This window comes from Macaca nemestrina, chromosome 3 (genome assembly GCF_043159975.1).
Source record: "Macaca nemestrina isolate mMacNem1 chromosome 3, mMacNem.hap1, whole genome shotgun sequence".
NCBI lineage: Eukaryota > Metazoa > Chordata > Mammalia > Primates > Cercopithecidae > Macaca > Macaca nemestrina.
Window position 1 is genome coordinate 75666225 of NC_092127.1, and position 17042 is coordinate 75683266.

The following is a 17042-nucleotide window of genomic DNA, read 5'->3' on the forward strand; positions in this document are numbered from 1 at the left end:
TGGTGGAATTCAGTGGCACAACTTTGGCTCAGCAACCTCCGCTCACTGCAACCTCCGCCTCCTGAGTTCAAGTGATTCTCCTTCCTCAGCCTCCTGAGTAACTAAGACTAAAGGCATGTGCCACCATGCCCAGTTAATTTTTTTGTATTTTTCGTAGAGATAGGGTTTCACCATGTTGGCCAGGCTGATCTTGAATGCCTGACCTCAGGTGATCCGCCCATTTTGGCCTCCCAAAGTGCTTGGATAAGAGGTGTGAGCCACCATGCCCGGCCTAGAGCAACAAACACTTTTAAAATAAGCATTTGTTTAGTGGACCTAGCTGAAGGAAAAAGTAGCTGCAAGGAACATGTAAGATAGGACCAAATGGACATCTTTGCTAGTAAGTCAAGGTCTCTCAGTTAGACAACACAAAGTTTTAAATTTTATATTACCATTCCTACTGAAGTTCATAGATAAAGAAAAAGTGGCTGCAGGGAATGTTTAGAGCATCATTATGTCTGTCCTGCTTGTGGTTGAAACAGTTACTTAACCTCTCAGCCTGTTTCTTCATCTGTAATATAATGCAGATAACAACAATATCTACCTCATAGCATTATACAAGGATTAAATGAAGTAATGCACTAAAGCACACAAAACTCTGAATAAATGTTATCTATAATAAAATGTATTAATATTACATTATCCTTATGCCATGAGTCTCATACTTGTTCTATACATTCAGAAAATAGAACTACAAAAGAGCATAAATCAGAAAGGTTTTAGATGCTCGTTTAATAATCAACTTGAAGTAAACTTACAAAACAGTGTTTATTTAAATAGGCATTGACAATTTCACATCAGGCTACTCAATAGTACCTATAATATGTTTTTTTTTTTAATTCTTTGGGCCTAAAAGTGTTTTTTTAAATCTTCACATTTATGCTATTATTTTATTTAAAGTACATGTTTTTGTAGACACTCCTCCATCAAACAACTGAATTGTGGGCATCTATTACATATTGGCTGCTTTTCTCATGGGATGAGCCCTCTGTGAGCTTCCTCTTCCCAGAGAAGCACCACATCAACTGTCAAGTGCAGACATAATTCATAAGGACAAACAGCCTATGTTGAAAATGCTAAATGTCTCAGTTGTGCGACTGATTTATAATTTTATAACAGCCTAACTACAGATGTGTATTAGGAAAATGTTCATATTCAATGGAAACTATCACTATTACAAAGCAAATTTTCTCCTTAACCTCCTGGAATCTTATATAGCTGAGGGCTAAAACTACTCAGGTACAGCTTTTTTTCTACTTGCATCCTGAGAACACCAACACTCATCATCATCATTACTATCATCATTTTCATTAGATGCATGGAGAAATTATTTTTATGTCGTGAAGGTGGGGTACCAATATACTGTGATTTTCTTCATGGTCTTTTTTTTTTTTTCCTTAAGAATGTTGCTTAAAATTTTTTACCCTTGTATTGATTCACATGACTTGAAAAATCTTCTTATGAACTGTATCTTCCTGAAGCAGGCTCTAAAATTCTAAGATGATTAAACCATTGCTTAAAAACCATTTCAGCTGCAACAGTGTCTATTTATAAAGATGTCCAGACTGGTGGACAGGAGCAGAGATAGATCTCCTAGGTACAGAGACCAACAGAGACCACCTTGGATAAGGGAAAAAATAAGTCTCAGAGTACACCTGGCAAAGTGTCACCTGTCTTACTTTTCTTTCTCAGGTTTCCCAGGCTTAAGAAAACATAGCAAGAAAAAAGCAAACAGGAGAGGTCAGAGGAATGACTGCCTTCCTCCAGGATAATGAACTAGGGAAAAAAACCAAAGGCCTTAAGCAGGGCAATAAAATATGTGAAAAGTGGCAGGAGGGATATTTGATGACAGAGAAGACCATTGTATCAAAACGATCTCAGACATTTAGACTGCAGATATCATATCAGGGAAATTTAAAAACTGTGAATACAGACTTTTTTTAATTTTAAAAGTTAAACTTGATGTTCATTGATTTATAAATACAAGTTTGTGAAGAATTTTAGCAAATTTTATTACAGCCATGTGTTTATTAATTAGAATTTTCTGTGGCATTTTGCCCTTGTCTTCCTTTTTCCTCTCCCATAATGTATATTCTTCTGTAGCCTTGTTGGTTAAGTTGTTTGACTGAGAAGCCTTGAAGTTTTTGAAGACTAAGACTACTGAAGAGAAAAGGGTTTTGTCTCTATGTGGTACCCACATTTGCAGGGACTCTGGTTATTTAGAATGTGAGTTTATAACCAGGACACCATCACTCAACAAAATGTCCCAATTACCATCAAAACAAGCATGAGGAAATAAATAACATGCTTAGTTTTTGAACTTCAACCTCACAGTGACTAAAATCATAGTCTCTATATAGGTAAGAATGCAGGAAGACTCTATATAAACAAGAGTTCAGGGAGGCCAAAGAATGTCGCCCTAAATGACAGATATGTTTTATCTTTAGAGTTTCCCTTCCATGCCTCTTTAGAATTCTTTGGAGCATGCATTGACTGACACATTGTCAGAGTTCTGGAGCATAGGAGGAGAAGCATTAACCTTCCAGAGACTGCTCTAGAATAGACCATAACACGTCTCTCTGAAGTTTTCCTACAATCCAGTTTTCTCTGTTTTAACAACTACAGCTTAATATCATTGTGGATCAGCCACATTTAATTTATTGTTTTCTATATGACTTAAATAATGTTAATACTGTAATCTCTCCAGGTGTCATTCTCTATATTCTACTTGTGGGGTATCCACCCTTCTGGGATGAAGACCAACACAGACTCTATCAGCAGATCAAGGCTGGAGCTTATGATGTATGTAATAACTATTTATATCACTTTAGATGAAGGTTTGTTTTTTGCTTGCTGATCAAGAGCCAGATCTTTTCATTTTTCTTTTAACTATAATTTTTACCACTTTCTCTTATTATTTCCCTCTCTCTTAAGGAAAGGGAAAAAGAAATGCAGCATATGTGTTCAGCTTATGTTTCCTTTTAACTCACTCTCTCCTAAGATAAAAAGAAAAGTCATGTGAAGTCTCTGAGGAAGAACTTTGTCAAAATGTTTGGATCTTAGTGCATTTTAAAAACATAAAAATTAAAATATTTCTGCTATAAAAATGATTATTGCCCATTCAGTTGAATTATATTCTCAAATACCTATCACATAATTTTACATTATATACCAACAATATTTTGCAGTGATCACATATCAAATAGAACATTATTCCACTATACCAGTTTCTGGGTTTTGTTTTTTGTTTTTGTATTGTTTACCTAATGGGATGCTATGCAAGCTTTCATTTGAAGAATGAGTTTCACAATTGAAAAATTTGAAAATCATAATTCTAATATATTTAATTTTTAATTAGAATATTTGAAAGTAGATATATATATACATATTCATAAATTAAGTTCAGAATCTGAAGAGGAAGTCTTTATCTACTTTCTCTTTATGGCTTAACTTTGTGTTTATGATATAATTTGCTCTCCTTTGATATGTATTCTTGTAAATATGATTTACCACTTTCTCTGGTTTCCTCTCATACAGCCCTAGGGAAATCCATGTGCAGGATCTGGGCATGCTTTCCATGTGTCATTAAGTGGAGTAACTATGGAGTAGCAATATTGGGTTCACCTTTTGTGCACAAGTTGAAAGCTTTATGTGAAAGTGAGAGGAGAAAATATAAAATGTCTGTATTGTATTCTATCATGTCTCATGAACTCTTCAGTGCATTTCTGATAAAATTTTCTATTTAGATGGATGTGTGTTTCAGTTAGCAAGAATTTAAAATGTATATTCTTTGAATTTCGAAGCATTCCATTATCCCTAGACTAGTAATTGAAACAAATTATTATTTACATGGCAACAGCTAGCACATTCACCATCTTTACAGACTAGAACCAGCCCCTTTCTGGGCAGACGTAGCCCTGAAAATGCACTGCTTGGTATACCGGAGGAGTGCTTTCATGAAAATTAGAAAACTGAGGAAAAAGTTCACCTTTCTTCATGCCGAACCTACCCCTCATTTGCTATCAAAAGACCTGTACAACATTTAACAAATAGCCTTGCATGTTTCTTTAGTAGCTCCTAACAGTTAGCAAGCTTTCACAACTGCCAAAGATAAGCTTCAGGAATTAAAAAATGACAATTGTTAAGCTGGCAAGAAATTACAGGTATTAGAGTCAATATCATTTTTCTCGTGCTTTATTTTGCCAATGAGTCACAAGTTCCCCATTTTAAAACTACCAAAAATAGACTAATTCCATTGATACAGTGACAATGGCTTTATTTTTCGAGATTGTCTATACAAATTCATGAATTGGGAAAATAACTTGATATTCTATCATTTTGCAACTAATGTAGTATAAATTTCCCTTAATCATTGAAGGACAGTATTTCTACTAAACATGCTAATGATATAAAAGTAATTTATTATCAGTACAAAAAAATAACATGAAGAGAGGAGAAGTAGCTTTCTTATATAGTCTTATTGTAAAAAAATATTAATAATGGGAAGTTATAAGATTTGATTACTTTCATATACTTTGGTGAAATTTGTAATTGGGCAGATTAAACTTCTTGAAGGGTTAAAATGAAATCTTGCTGAAGCTCCTATAGCCTCAGATTCTTCTCACTACAGCACTCCAAGTAGCCATGATTAATAGGTCAGTTTTGGCACAGGAATTGAAGCTGTTTTATTACCTCTGCTATTACTGCTTATAAGTTGTGAAAGTATATAATACCTCATTTTGAACCTTGGCATAATATTACGATGGCATTGGTACATGTAGCAACCTCTTCGCTTTTATTAAGTTTTGCAAATAATTATGAGAAAGATTGTATAAAATTTCATGTTCAGATCAAAGCAGAGATACTTTGAGAATAGAAGATTCTTAAGTTCTTTTTTTCTGAATTTTAAAATGTATTTACCATATGTGATATGCAGCTCAGTATATATGTTGGTCCCTTATCAGATACTCTTTAATATATATAGTTGTCTACATAGAGGGAGAGAATAGATCTAAATGGTTTTATTTATTTTAGATACAATTTAACTTATATAAAAAGTAAATTTATGAAGAAATTCACTACTTGAGGAAATGATTCATATAGTTGACTCTTCCCTGTTTGATTGAGTGTGTCTATTTTTTAAACTTTTTATAAATTTATATTTTTGAAGTTTCCATCACCGGAATGGGACACGGTAACTCCTGAAGCCAAAGACCTCATCAATAAAATGCTTACTATCAACCCTGCCAAACGTATCACAGCCTCAGAGGCACTGAAGCACCCATGGATCTGTGTAAGTAAAACTTCTCAAAAACTTCAAGAGCTAAAATGAAAAATAAGCTGTCCTTTAATATATTGTTTATGGATTTAAAATAACTTTGCAAAAAAAAGATGAAATTCAGAATGAATGAATTTTTGACTCAAGGTGTTTAAGAAAATGAATTTTATGATGGCGAAGAAATGCAATTTTCAGTAGCAAAGTCTGAATTGCATAGATTATTAAACAAATATTGCTTGCAGTAACAAAAGGAATGAGTATTCTTCGTATCAATTATTGACAATACTCGTGAACAAGGTCAAGAAAATAACACCAAAATTAAATGTATCCCAGAAGAAAAGATTTAACAAAGTTCAATTATTTGTCATTAGGCAACTTTAGAAGCAAGTATGAAGTTTGGCAGCTGAGAGTAGAGTTTTAGTGGCATAAAAGAATGGTCATAGTAGTCTGAATATTTTTTAGAAATATTAAGAAAAATAGTGTGAAATTTGAGGGGAATCTGAAGACTTCAGTAAATTTCTGAATGTGTCAAATGCTAAGATGATAAATGTGGCACTAAGTAAATGAAAGGCAGCCCAATCGAAATGTGATTGAAGACATTAAAATAAAGATAATTTGAGAAATTATTAATATTTATTTCTACACTTTCTGGTATTTTTATTTTGTTTTGTTTTGACACAGAGTCTTGCTCTTGTCACCCAGGCAGGAGTGCAGTGGCACAGTCTTGGCTCACTGCAACCTCCGCCTCCCAGGTTCAAACAATTCTCCTGCCTCAGCCTCCCGAGTAGCTGGGATTACAGGTGCCCACCACCACACCCGGCTAATTTTTGTATTTTTAGTAGAGATGGGGTTTCGCCATGTTGGCCAGGCTTGTCTTGAACTCCTGACCTCATGATCCACCCGCCTCAGCCTCCCAAAGTGCTGGAATTACAGGTGTGAGCCATGACGCCCAACCCATTTCTATACTTTATATGTATCAGTGTTGCGTCTTGGCCACAAGTAGTCTTGACAAAACTAAAATTTTATTTTTAGGTAACTTTAGCAATTGAATACTTAGAAGTTGATCATGCAGGTGCAGCACCATTAATAAAGATTTGATGAAGTCAGGGACATTATTACACTTAGTGTATTTTAAATATTCTTGATTAAGTTACTTTTTTTCCCCCTCCTCTAGCAACGTTCTACTGTTGCTTCCATGATGCACAGACAGGAGACTGTAGACTGCTTGAAGAAATTTAATGCTAGAAGAAAACTAAAGGTAAGAAATTTTACATTTTTGTGGGGAGGTAGATTTGACAGACTAAGAAGTGAAATACCATGTGAGGAAAATGACTTCTAGCAAAGGCTTTCAATTATGTAGACCTCAATACTCTCATTATTCTTTTTTGGGGTCTTAGGAAATGGAATATACACCAGAATCAAAACTATGGTGAAAAGCTAGAATCATCCTGGCAACACATGCTGTGGATCCTTCCTTCAGTGGAAAACAGCTGTGCAATTTGATAATCAGAATCTGGCCAGCATCATGAGAGACAAAGGCCTTTGACTCTCGGGAAACCAAAAAACAAAAACAAACAATCAAAAATCCCCTAAATGAAAGTAGGGCCAGGAAAAGATTTGTTATCAAAGACTCTATATTTGTTAGGTCCAGGATTTTGCATAGGCAACATTGACTTTTGTGTTCTAATTTTTTTTAACAGGGTGCCATCTTGACAACTATGCTGGCTACAAGAAATTTCTCAGGTACATGCATTGAGAACTCTGCTTCTTATCCATTGGTCTTCTTTTTAAGTAGTCTCTGTTTTTTTGACTCTAGAATTTTTAAACTCTAATAATTAGAAAAACCTGATTGTTCAGGGGTGGCAAATGTGTGGCACAGATTCCTTCTACACCTGTGGCTGCCATTAGCAGTCTACTTGGGTGCTGTCTGCTGCCGAGCCTCCGTGACTGCACCCCTCACAAGAGTGCTTCTGGCAGCTCTGGTCACCAGTCAGTGCTGGTGCAGGACTAGCCTCATCTGTCAAATGCTGGGATGCATACGAGTTGTGGAAATAAATACTCCCTCATTTACAATCTCAGCATTTCAAACTTAGAAAATATTATTAATATTTCATAAAATAATAACTATGAATAAGTTATTTTTGGTCTCATTTTCATAGGGAATCCTAGTATGCAAGATTTTTAAAAGAAGACCATTATTGGCCAGGTGTGGTGGCTCATGCCTGTAATCCCAGCACTTTTGGGAGGCCGAGGCAGGTGGATCACAAGGTCAAGAGTTCGAGATCATCCTTGCCAATATGGTGAAACCCTGTCTCTACTAAAAATACAAAAATTAGCTGGGTGTAGTGGTGTGTCCCTGTAGTCCCAGCTGCTCAGGAGGCTGAGGCAGGAGAATTGCTTGAACCTGGGAGGCGGAGGTTGTAGTGAGCAGGGATCACGCCACTGCAATGCAGCCTGGCAACAGAGCGAGACTCCATCTCAAAAAGAAAAAAAAAAAAACAGACCATTATTGAGGAACCCAGTTCTCTTAGACCTAAGTTCATTCAAAAGTATAGTACTTTCTTGGCATACTATAAGAATGATTACAACTGTCAAAGGTATCTAACTCAAGAATTTACAGAGCACCTTGCACTCAGTACTCTCAGAGCATAATAAATGTTCCTCAAAATGATTCCATGGTAAAAAATAAGTGTGTTAAATAATAGGCTAAAAGAAGTCAAACCATTTCTTTATTGTAAGAGTCACTCTCTAAAGGTGGAGATAAAGTATATGTTACTCCAATAACTTACTTGAGTTTTGTATCCTCCTTCTTTGATAGATTATCTCAAAGGACCAGGTTCACAAAAGTCAAATCCTGTTCAATGCTAAGCAGTCTTACGTTGGGGGAAGGACTGGAGCAGCAATTAAGCTGCACTTGGTAACCTTTGGCCCTTTAGACTTAGAACACTTGTCAGCCAAAAATACTACCAGTTTAGTTTGGATACCGTTTACATAACAGTGCTCTGCAAATCAAACCATCCAGCTATTTTTTCAATTCTTTGTTTTATTTTCTGCTACGTACTTAGCCTGGGTGTTATAGTGTTATCAGGTAATAATCCATCATATCATTATTAAATGCTCTTCAACCAATTTCTAGTTATTACTTACAACTGTATTAAGTGGTCACCTTTCCCCCCACCTTTGCATTTCGTTACAAATAATGAGAAACCATAAGAGGCCTTCCAAAGGCTGTTAAACAATAACAACAACAGTAGTACAATGAATAATGCTACGAATTGAGGGACCGTGTTGGCCAGTCATATGTATTTTGTCCAATTCGTTTAATGTAATAATACCTTGTTGCTGCGTTTGTCAAGTTACCTGTTTCATAAACAGTTGATTAATATAGTTGACATTTGTATGGGTGAGTTCAATGCCATCTCATTAAATATTAATTCATATATATGATATTCAAATAAATTTCACTGTGGCCCAGTAATTAGTGAATCATTAAAAGGTAGAATGATTTATATAGCATAAATTCTTAACGGCAAACTAACCCAAACTTTAAAAAATCTTCAGATTTAAAATTGTACATTTTGTTAAAGTGTTACATACACTCTTGGGCATAAATTGGGCCTTTATTCACATATGTACCCATATATAGAAGCTTTTTGTTTACCTCACAGTTTCCTTTTCATCATCATGTAAACTAAAACCTCATGACTAATATGTGAATTTTATATTGTTTCTGAATGTCTTAGCATGAAAAAGCAATTTTTTTTATCCATCACTTCAAAATCAACTGAATAACATTAGACCCAGTTACAACATCTTGTACTTAATACTGCGTTTTAGTTTTGAGTATTTTATTCATCCTATTTCATTGCCAAACATGCTCTTTAAAGTAATTTGTCCATAAGTATATGGTTATAAAGTTGTTTTAATTTTTTCTTTTCTCCCTTTATGTGGAATGTATTTCTTGTGAGGTAAGGTGAATAGTAACCAAAAGGGACATTTCTGCATCTCCCAGGCCAAATCCCTGCTTACCCTGAATCATCATCTTCTCTTTGCTTGCTATTGCAATTTCAATTATTCTGAGTTTGCTTTCTAACCTATTAACTGCCACAGGATTGATTTAATATTGCTTTTTAGCTCCAGGCAAACGATTTAATAGCTAAGGCAACTCTTTCTTACAATCTCAATTAATAATAAATTAATAGCTTTGTGGCTAAAGATTAATGAAATTAACATTTTTGTATCTTTTAAGTAAATTTAAAAGTATACCAATATGATATTGAAATAATGCCCCAAATCAATGAATGTCAGGAAATTACATGTTCATGCAGTTCTAGTCTAGCTAGGTATTTACACTTTCAAAGTCAAGCTCTATTCTGATATACTTAAATAAGTATATGAAATTAATATTAAATGAAAGCATAAGTATGTATGGTGTTCTGCATATTTGTGAATGTTCTACACTTGGTGTACTAATTGTCATTGACAGTTATATTATCTGTTCACTGTGTATATACACGTTCCTTAGTAAATTTTTTTGAAAGGATGACTTCACCTTTTAACATACTCAAGAAGTTTAGTAACAGAAGGAATGTTAAAAGCTCCCTGCCAAGAAAAATGAAGTTGCATATAAGACCATATGCTTTAAGATTTCTCTGATTTAGTTGAAGATTTTATTCTGTTTTTATGTTGTCTCAAGTTTTATGATTTTTACTTTTTCATTGTAAAGGCTTTTGTTCATGAAGCCTTTGTATTCTGATTTTAATGTATAAAAGAATACATAGTGCCATTTTTTTAAAGCTCATATGCTAAACATTTTAAAAATTTGCTCTAGGCCAATAATATGCCATTTTATTTAAATAGTAATATTTTTTGTAAAACCAAATTGTCTGACTTCAAGAATATAATGAAGATGTTATTTAGCCAGAGCAAATTTTACAAATGAGTTTTCAACCTCTAGAAAGAGGGGCTTAAATGGCAGAACTGACATGGTCACCATATGTGGTGTGAATGAACATGTAATACTTTCTGTCAGCTGGTGTCCAAAGACTGAATTCAACTTTCTGGATTACAAAAGGATAGTCCAGTTAAAGTTCCAGTATCCTTTTCGCAACCAACAGTGAAATAAAGTCCAATAAACACAACTGTCAAAGTATTCAATTATATGCAATGAACTACTCTTTAGTTCTAAATTTGCTGTGGCAAACCAAGAAAAGTGATACTGTATTTCAGTGTCCTGTAAGCTCGCGCTCATCAGTGTGACTTTGATAACTTGCCGTATGTTGGCCATAACTCAGCAAAGGTGGTAGAAGGAGACAGTAACCTGACTGCTTTGTTGCCTGGCTGTGGGTTTCTATGGATAACTCACTAAACTGATTTTACTCTCATTTTACAGCAGCCAAGAGTTTGTTGAAGAAACCAGATGGAGTAAAGGTAAGTTAAACAGATGCCCCTAATCCGTTTCTGATTTTCAGAAACTGGATAATCTTTAAATGTTAAATATAATTCCTAAGTCTTTGCAAGTTCTATTTTTTATTGTTTCTGATAAAGGTTGCCGGTTGAAATATGAAATGATTTAATATACAAAGATGACTAACATTTATACCAAGAAAAACTGTATTTCTTCTATTGGATTATATATGAAATAGTCATGAAAAAATAATATTGTTATGCAATATAGAGTTCCTATAGAAATTAAATGTCTTAATCTTCTCTGATTTACTACAGTTCCAAACTACCATGGTGACCTAAAAGTCTGCAAAAACCAAATGCTTTTCCAAATAATTATGCTGCATACGTGAAAGCCACTTAAGTATATAGCCTGAAAAATACTCACATTTGGGTATGGAAAATAGAATGTCAAATGTCTAAGTTAATCTATTTGGGCAGTTTTTATAAAGGTCTTAATTATTCCTGTGTTTCTATCATAAGGTGTTGAGATATATTCAAGATGAATGATCTGAACAAATATTAGAAAAATCTTGCAAGAAAAATAACAGCAGGATATTTTTACTTTCTGGCTTTCTAAACAAAATAATACAGTTTCTTTCCTACTGATTGTATATTGTTTCAAGGGGATTTACTCTTGTTGGAATGTAATCTTATATGTGCATAATGATGTTTGTTATCTTTTCAGAGTACCACCTAAATGTTTTATTTCTTTAATCCTTTTCTTTCTCTTCCAAGGACAGATGCATACATTCTTCATCAACACTTCAGCGTTCTTGGGAATTAATTAATTTTCTAACATTTGAATTTGACCCAAAGTCAGGTGGTCAGTTCATATTGAAAACATAACATAGAAAATCATTTGTCACTTTAAATGTTCATGCTCAGTCATTTCTTTGCCACCTGTCTGTGTGCAACTTGGAAATTTTCGGAGCACTGATAACTATGCGTTTGTGATTTCCTTTAGGATGCCATTTCCATTTACCAATTGCTTTCCTCAGCCTGCAATTTTGTCTTCATTCTGATTAGTTTATTCCATTTAGATTTTAAGAATGATAGTTGATGACTGCCTTTTTCCCAATGTTACAGAAGTAGAAATGTGGTATCTTACATTTTCCAAATATTTTCTTCTCCTGGGCTTTCCTGTACCATTCAGTGATGGAGAGCTCACAGATCCTATTGAGATATTTATTTTCATTACTATCCTTACGTAGAAAACATTTCCAGAACTTTTCTCTTCCATTCAACTTATAGCTCCTCTTTAAAAACAAAATTATTCTATACTCCATGCTTTGATACTCTAAATTCAACCGGTCATATTTTTTTTCTTTTCCTTTCTCTTTGACTGGTCAATTCAGAAAAGGAAGTCCAGTTCGAGTGTTCAGATGATGGTGAGGATCTCTATCTGCCAGATTTCTCCTCCTGTGAAATTCACACTTAGGAATAAAAGTCTTATTTACCTAAGATAGTGTAAGTGGAGAGGGTGTAGGACCATTACAGGTTGGTGTTAATCAACTATCAAAACACGGTACTCCTCTTACATATTATATTGTTTTTCTCTGAAATTGAATTTGTTAAACATGTAAATAGTTATATTAACAGGTTTGCTCTTTTACAAAAACAAAGTCCAATTTTCTCTTTGAAAATAAAAAGACCATGACAGAATGAATGTCTGTATAGTGATAAGTAAAAACAAACAAACAAAAAAAACCTATGTGATTTTTTTTTAATGTTCTTCATGGTTGCTAAAATAGGAGTGATTTATATGACACCATAAAACATTCACCATGGAGTTTATAAAGGTATGAAAGTGATCTTACAATGTACCAATCCTAGTTAAGTACCTTTACAGGAAATGTTTATTAACCTCAAAACAATAAATTTAACACCTGAGAAATAGGAATATCTTGCCCGTGCCTCATAAGAGTAATTCAGTGCATCATACAATTATCTGATTTGATTATTTGATTCATGATTTTTTAAAAAAGAAAAACACCCTGCTTCTATTAACATAAAATAATTATATCACACAAAAGTGCCAGAGTTCTTGTATGTTATGTTTAAAAGACATCTATGGGCCAGAAGTGGTGTCTCACACCTGTAATCCCAGTACTTTGAGAGGTTGAGGCAGGTGGATTGCCTGAAGTCAGGAGTTCAAGACCAGCCTGGCCAACATGGTAAAACCCCATCTCTACTAAAAAAAAAAAAACAAATTAGCCGGGCATGGTGGCCATACCTGTAATCCCAACTACTTGGGAGGCTGAGGCAGGAGAATCTCTTGAACCCAGAAGGCAGAGGTTTCAGTGAGCCGAGATTGCACCATTGCACTCCAGCCTGGGCAACAAGAGCAAAACTCTGTCTCAAAAAAAAAAAAAAAAAAAAGACATTTGTGGTTGAACCCATGCTTTATATTTGACTCTTTGAAAAGAATGTCTTCTTGCCTTTTACTTAGAAATTCTCCTATTAGTTTTCAATAAATTAATCTTATAAATACCTCTAAAAGATTTTTCACAGGAAAAAAATCATTTAATCTTTACATTAACAAAAAAGCTTTAACTGCACATTAAACATGACCAAAAGTGTGGTTGAGGCACATATTCATTTAACTCATGTTTCCCATACCTAACAATAAAGAATGGCTCACCCAGACAGAATGGCCTTCATCTGGAAGAGATGATGATGTGTGTATGCTGTGTATCTATATGTGAATGTGTGTAGGTGTGTGTGTGTGGGAGGAGGGAACATGTGCACTTGTACAGATAAGTTTGTATGCATAGGTGTGCAAGTGGGACATTTTCACTAAAATAAAGCAATTCTTGGCAACCATATCCTAGAAAAAAATCAAGTATCATATCTCAAAATAGACATAAAGTATCTCAGAATATTTCTTTCATTTGCATTCACTGATATAAACTAAATATAGCATATTAAATACATATGGTGCTTTAACCATAAGTGCCCCTGTTCATTTGACAGGAAGCAAACTATCTTTTGCCTAGCACGTTTCCCTAATAGGAATTTATTTGTGTGTGCATCCCTCCTCTTTTCTCACGTACCCTGTACTAACATAAATACTGAATTTTGATCCCTCTTTAATAGACTTTTTACCTCTTATCTCTTTGGCTCTTGCACAATATCATGTTAAATTCTGTGCACTTTGATTTAAAGGGAAAAAAGGTTTTAACTCTCTGCAAAATATAGATTGATGACAACATTTATAGAATTTTCCAGTAAAGGAAAGTTTAGAAGTTTTCTATCCTTTCCTGCAGGTCAAACAGCACAGTGTCACAGCTTACTGTAAAAATAACGATACCAGTAATCACACAAATGGAAATGAAAAGGAAGGAAAAATATTACATATTTAAATTAATTTATGATACTTTCTATCTTCCTCTCAATAGTAGTTTTGACAGGATATATAGTTATCAGGTATAGACTTCCCAGAAAACCCAAACAATTAAACTGGTGTCACCACTTGTAAATGTTCATTTGATACTCACTTATTTTATATAGTATATGTTTCTCTTTACATCCTTTTATATATTTATATTAAAATAGTGGAGGTATATTCCTTTAGAAAATAATAAATAAAATACCTAGATACTATAGTGTAAGAAAATGAATGTTACCTTACATTTTTGTTTGAGAACCATAACGTAAGTTGTCACGCATGAGTTTAAAAGAATGTTGATTATTACTTTTTAGTCTTTGATTCTTGGTGCCCCAACTCAGTTGTAGTTTCTGGTTGCCACTGTCTACAAAGAGTCTTCTCTGTGAACCGTTAGAGCACTTATTGATCCTCTGAGTTGCTTTTACCACACAGCTTCCACAGTGGTAATGATATATTCTTTAAAGTCAAATCCAGTTATGTTAAAGCAAGGGAATGATATTACCAAATATATTCTGCAGTGATAGCAGTAGCACTGTGACAGAAAATGTAGTATTTTCCTCTTACACAACTGTAAAAATTAAAGTCCTTTTACATTCAACATAAAAAGTTTGATTTCCCCACTAATAATTGAAGATGTAATTTTTAAAGGAGATCTACACTTACCATTTTTAAAAGCTATTGTGACAGCATTTTATCAAAGACCTAAATTTTCATTGGATAATTTAATTGCTCCTAAGCAAAGTAATGATGGATCCCCAGAGAAAGATCGTCTATATGTGACTTCAGGCTCAAGAATAAAATGGGGGAAGAAAGAAATGTATTTATAACAGTGAACAATTGGAAGCTTGGAAACAGAATCCACTTGAAGAGTATGAGAATGGTTATATTCATTTCATACTCTGAAACCTGATTGGAGCTCCATTGAAGCAGTTCTTTGTTTGCTAAGGTGGCATAGCAACAGCAGACACGTCTGTTTTCTCATTGCACCATCACGGACATGGTCCAGCCTGTGTGTGACCATCGGAGACTAGCGATCATCATTCCTGTCAGTCGTCACCATGTCTTTCACGTTCATCTTCAGTGGCTCTTTATCTTCATGTCTACATCTCCATGTAGACATGCTGCGTCTAGAGATATTGGCTACCAAGGGGTTTAAGGCATCTCTGTTTCTATTTTCTGCATACCCACAGATAAACAACAAAGCCAACGTGGTAACCAGCCCCAAAGAAAATATTCCTACCCCGGCGCTGGTATACCTGGACTCTTTTGTAACCCTTCTTAAGTTCTTTACCTTTTCTTTTTTTTTTTTTTTTTTTGTGATTTCTCTCATTTGCTTTCACTATATAGATACCATATATATAAATATTTTATTTCGTTGGATGTTGGGTTTTGTTTTTTTGGTTTTTTGGTTTTTTGGTTTTTTTGCTTTCTACGATATGACAAAGTTTTTTTTTTTTTTTTTTGAGTTTTTTTGGTTAAGTTAGTTGTCAAGCAGTGTGTTCTAACATGAGATTATCTCATTTCATTGTTGAACATTGTACTGATAGCTGTGGTCTCTGTAGTTGGAATTATTGCATGCTGCATTCAAAATACAGCGCTTTGGTTGCTCTTAGCTCTTCTGATGATGATAGTTCTAGATTATGCAAACAATGGTTTCTTCTTTTCATGATGCAAATGCTGACATCAAGGAGAGCTAATGGGATTGTTGCTAGACAACATAAAAGTAGACCTTATTCAGAGTTCTTGTTTCCCTCTTATTAAAACACAACAGGGCTTTGTAAGACTTCACTTTCTGAGATAAAGAGGCACTGGATAATTTAGAGCTTTTTGTTTATTGTGTTTGAAATTAAATTGTCACTGTTTCACTTTAATCCAAAGAATGAAATTCCAAAGAATAGAGCTTTGAATTATCAGTGGAAACCAGTTATGTCTATCTCAATCAAATCCACACAATTAACAACTAAATTAGTCTAACACTTTGAGATGGTATTATGTTAAAATTCAGAATTTGAATACCGTCATTCAGTGCCCTCTGAGTTCCATAACGTTTTCCCTAAACTATTTCATATTTTGATTTATGATTTTCAGAATTTTTTTCAATTATTTACTGTTCTCATGCTCTTATTTTAAATAAATTTTACAATGTTAGGGAATCATTTCACTTGAGTTAACTATGAGGCTCCATTTAAAAACATTTAAAAGAAGGACACATCAGGCTGGGCGCAGTGGCTCACGCCTGTAATCCCAGCACTTTGGGAGGCCGAGGTGGGTGGATCACAAGGTCAGGAGATCGAGACCACGGTGAAACCCCGTCTCTATTAAAAATACAAAAAAAATTAGCTGGGTGTGGTGGTGGGTGCCTGTAGTCCCAGCTACTCAGGAGGCTGAAGCAGGAGAATGGTGTGAACCCAGGAGGCGGAGGTTGCAGTGATCTGAGATGGCGCCACTGCACTCCAGCCTGGGCGACAGAGTAAGACTCTGTCTCAAAAAAAAAAAAAAAAAAAAAAAAAGAAGGACACATGAAGATAGCAGGTTATCTACTAGTAACAGACAATGTTGATCACAGCTGTAGCCAAAGGAAAGGGAGAATGGAAGCAGTGCATATGTTCTCTCTCAATATTGCAGCAGTGTAAACTATAATGGTGGGAGAGTGCCCATGGTTGAGAACTCCCAGAGGGTTGCAATACCTCCCCATTGCCAAGATACCACATAAAGAAGGTGCCAGGCATGTCACTGGTGTATGCATATTGCATCTTTTTTTAAAATCAGTTATTTGAGTGTTATTCTCTACTTGGGAATATTTCTTTGCTTTCTGACAGAAAACAATAGAAAAACCAATAATTTCTTCATAAAAAAGCATGACTTTACAGCCAAATATCCTGCATATAT

General features: G+C 34.5%; 1 protein-coding gene across 47 annotated transcripts in view; it reads left to right on the forward strand.

Annotated features, from left to right (window-relative positions):
- LOC105486221 (calcium/calmodulin dependent protein kinase II delta) overlaps positions 1 to 17042 on the forward strand; it is a 310220-nt gene that overhangs the window by 246304 nt on the left and 46874 nt on the right. For 12 of the 47 annotated variants that reach the window (XM_011748951.3, XM_011748943.3, XM_024794229.2 and 9 more), the window contains exons 9-13: positions 2747 to 2841; positions 5210 to 5332; positions 6492 to 6575; positions 7018 to 7060; positions 10710 to 10747. In XM_011748951.3, coding sequence (XP_011747253.1) covers positions 2747 to 2841; positions 5210 to 5332; positions 6492 to 6575; positions 7018 to 7060; positions 10710 to 10747 — 383 coding nt within the window. Of the gene's footprint in view, positions 1 to 2746; positions 2842 to 5209; positions 5333 to 6491; positions 6576 to 7017; positions 7061 to 10709; positions 10748 to 12120; positions 12154 to 15343; positions 15404 to 17042 lie in introns of all 47 variants that reach the window. The other 35 variants (XM_011748949.3, XM_011748942.3, XM_024794226.2 and 32 more) reach the window with 7 other exon arrangements.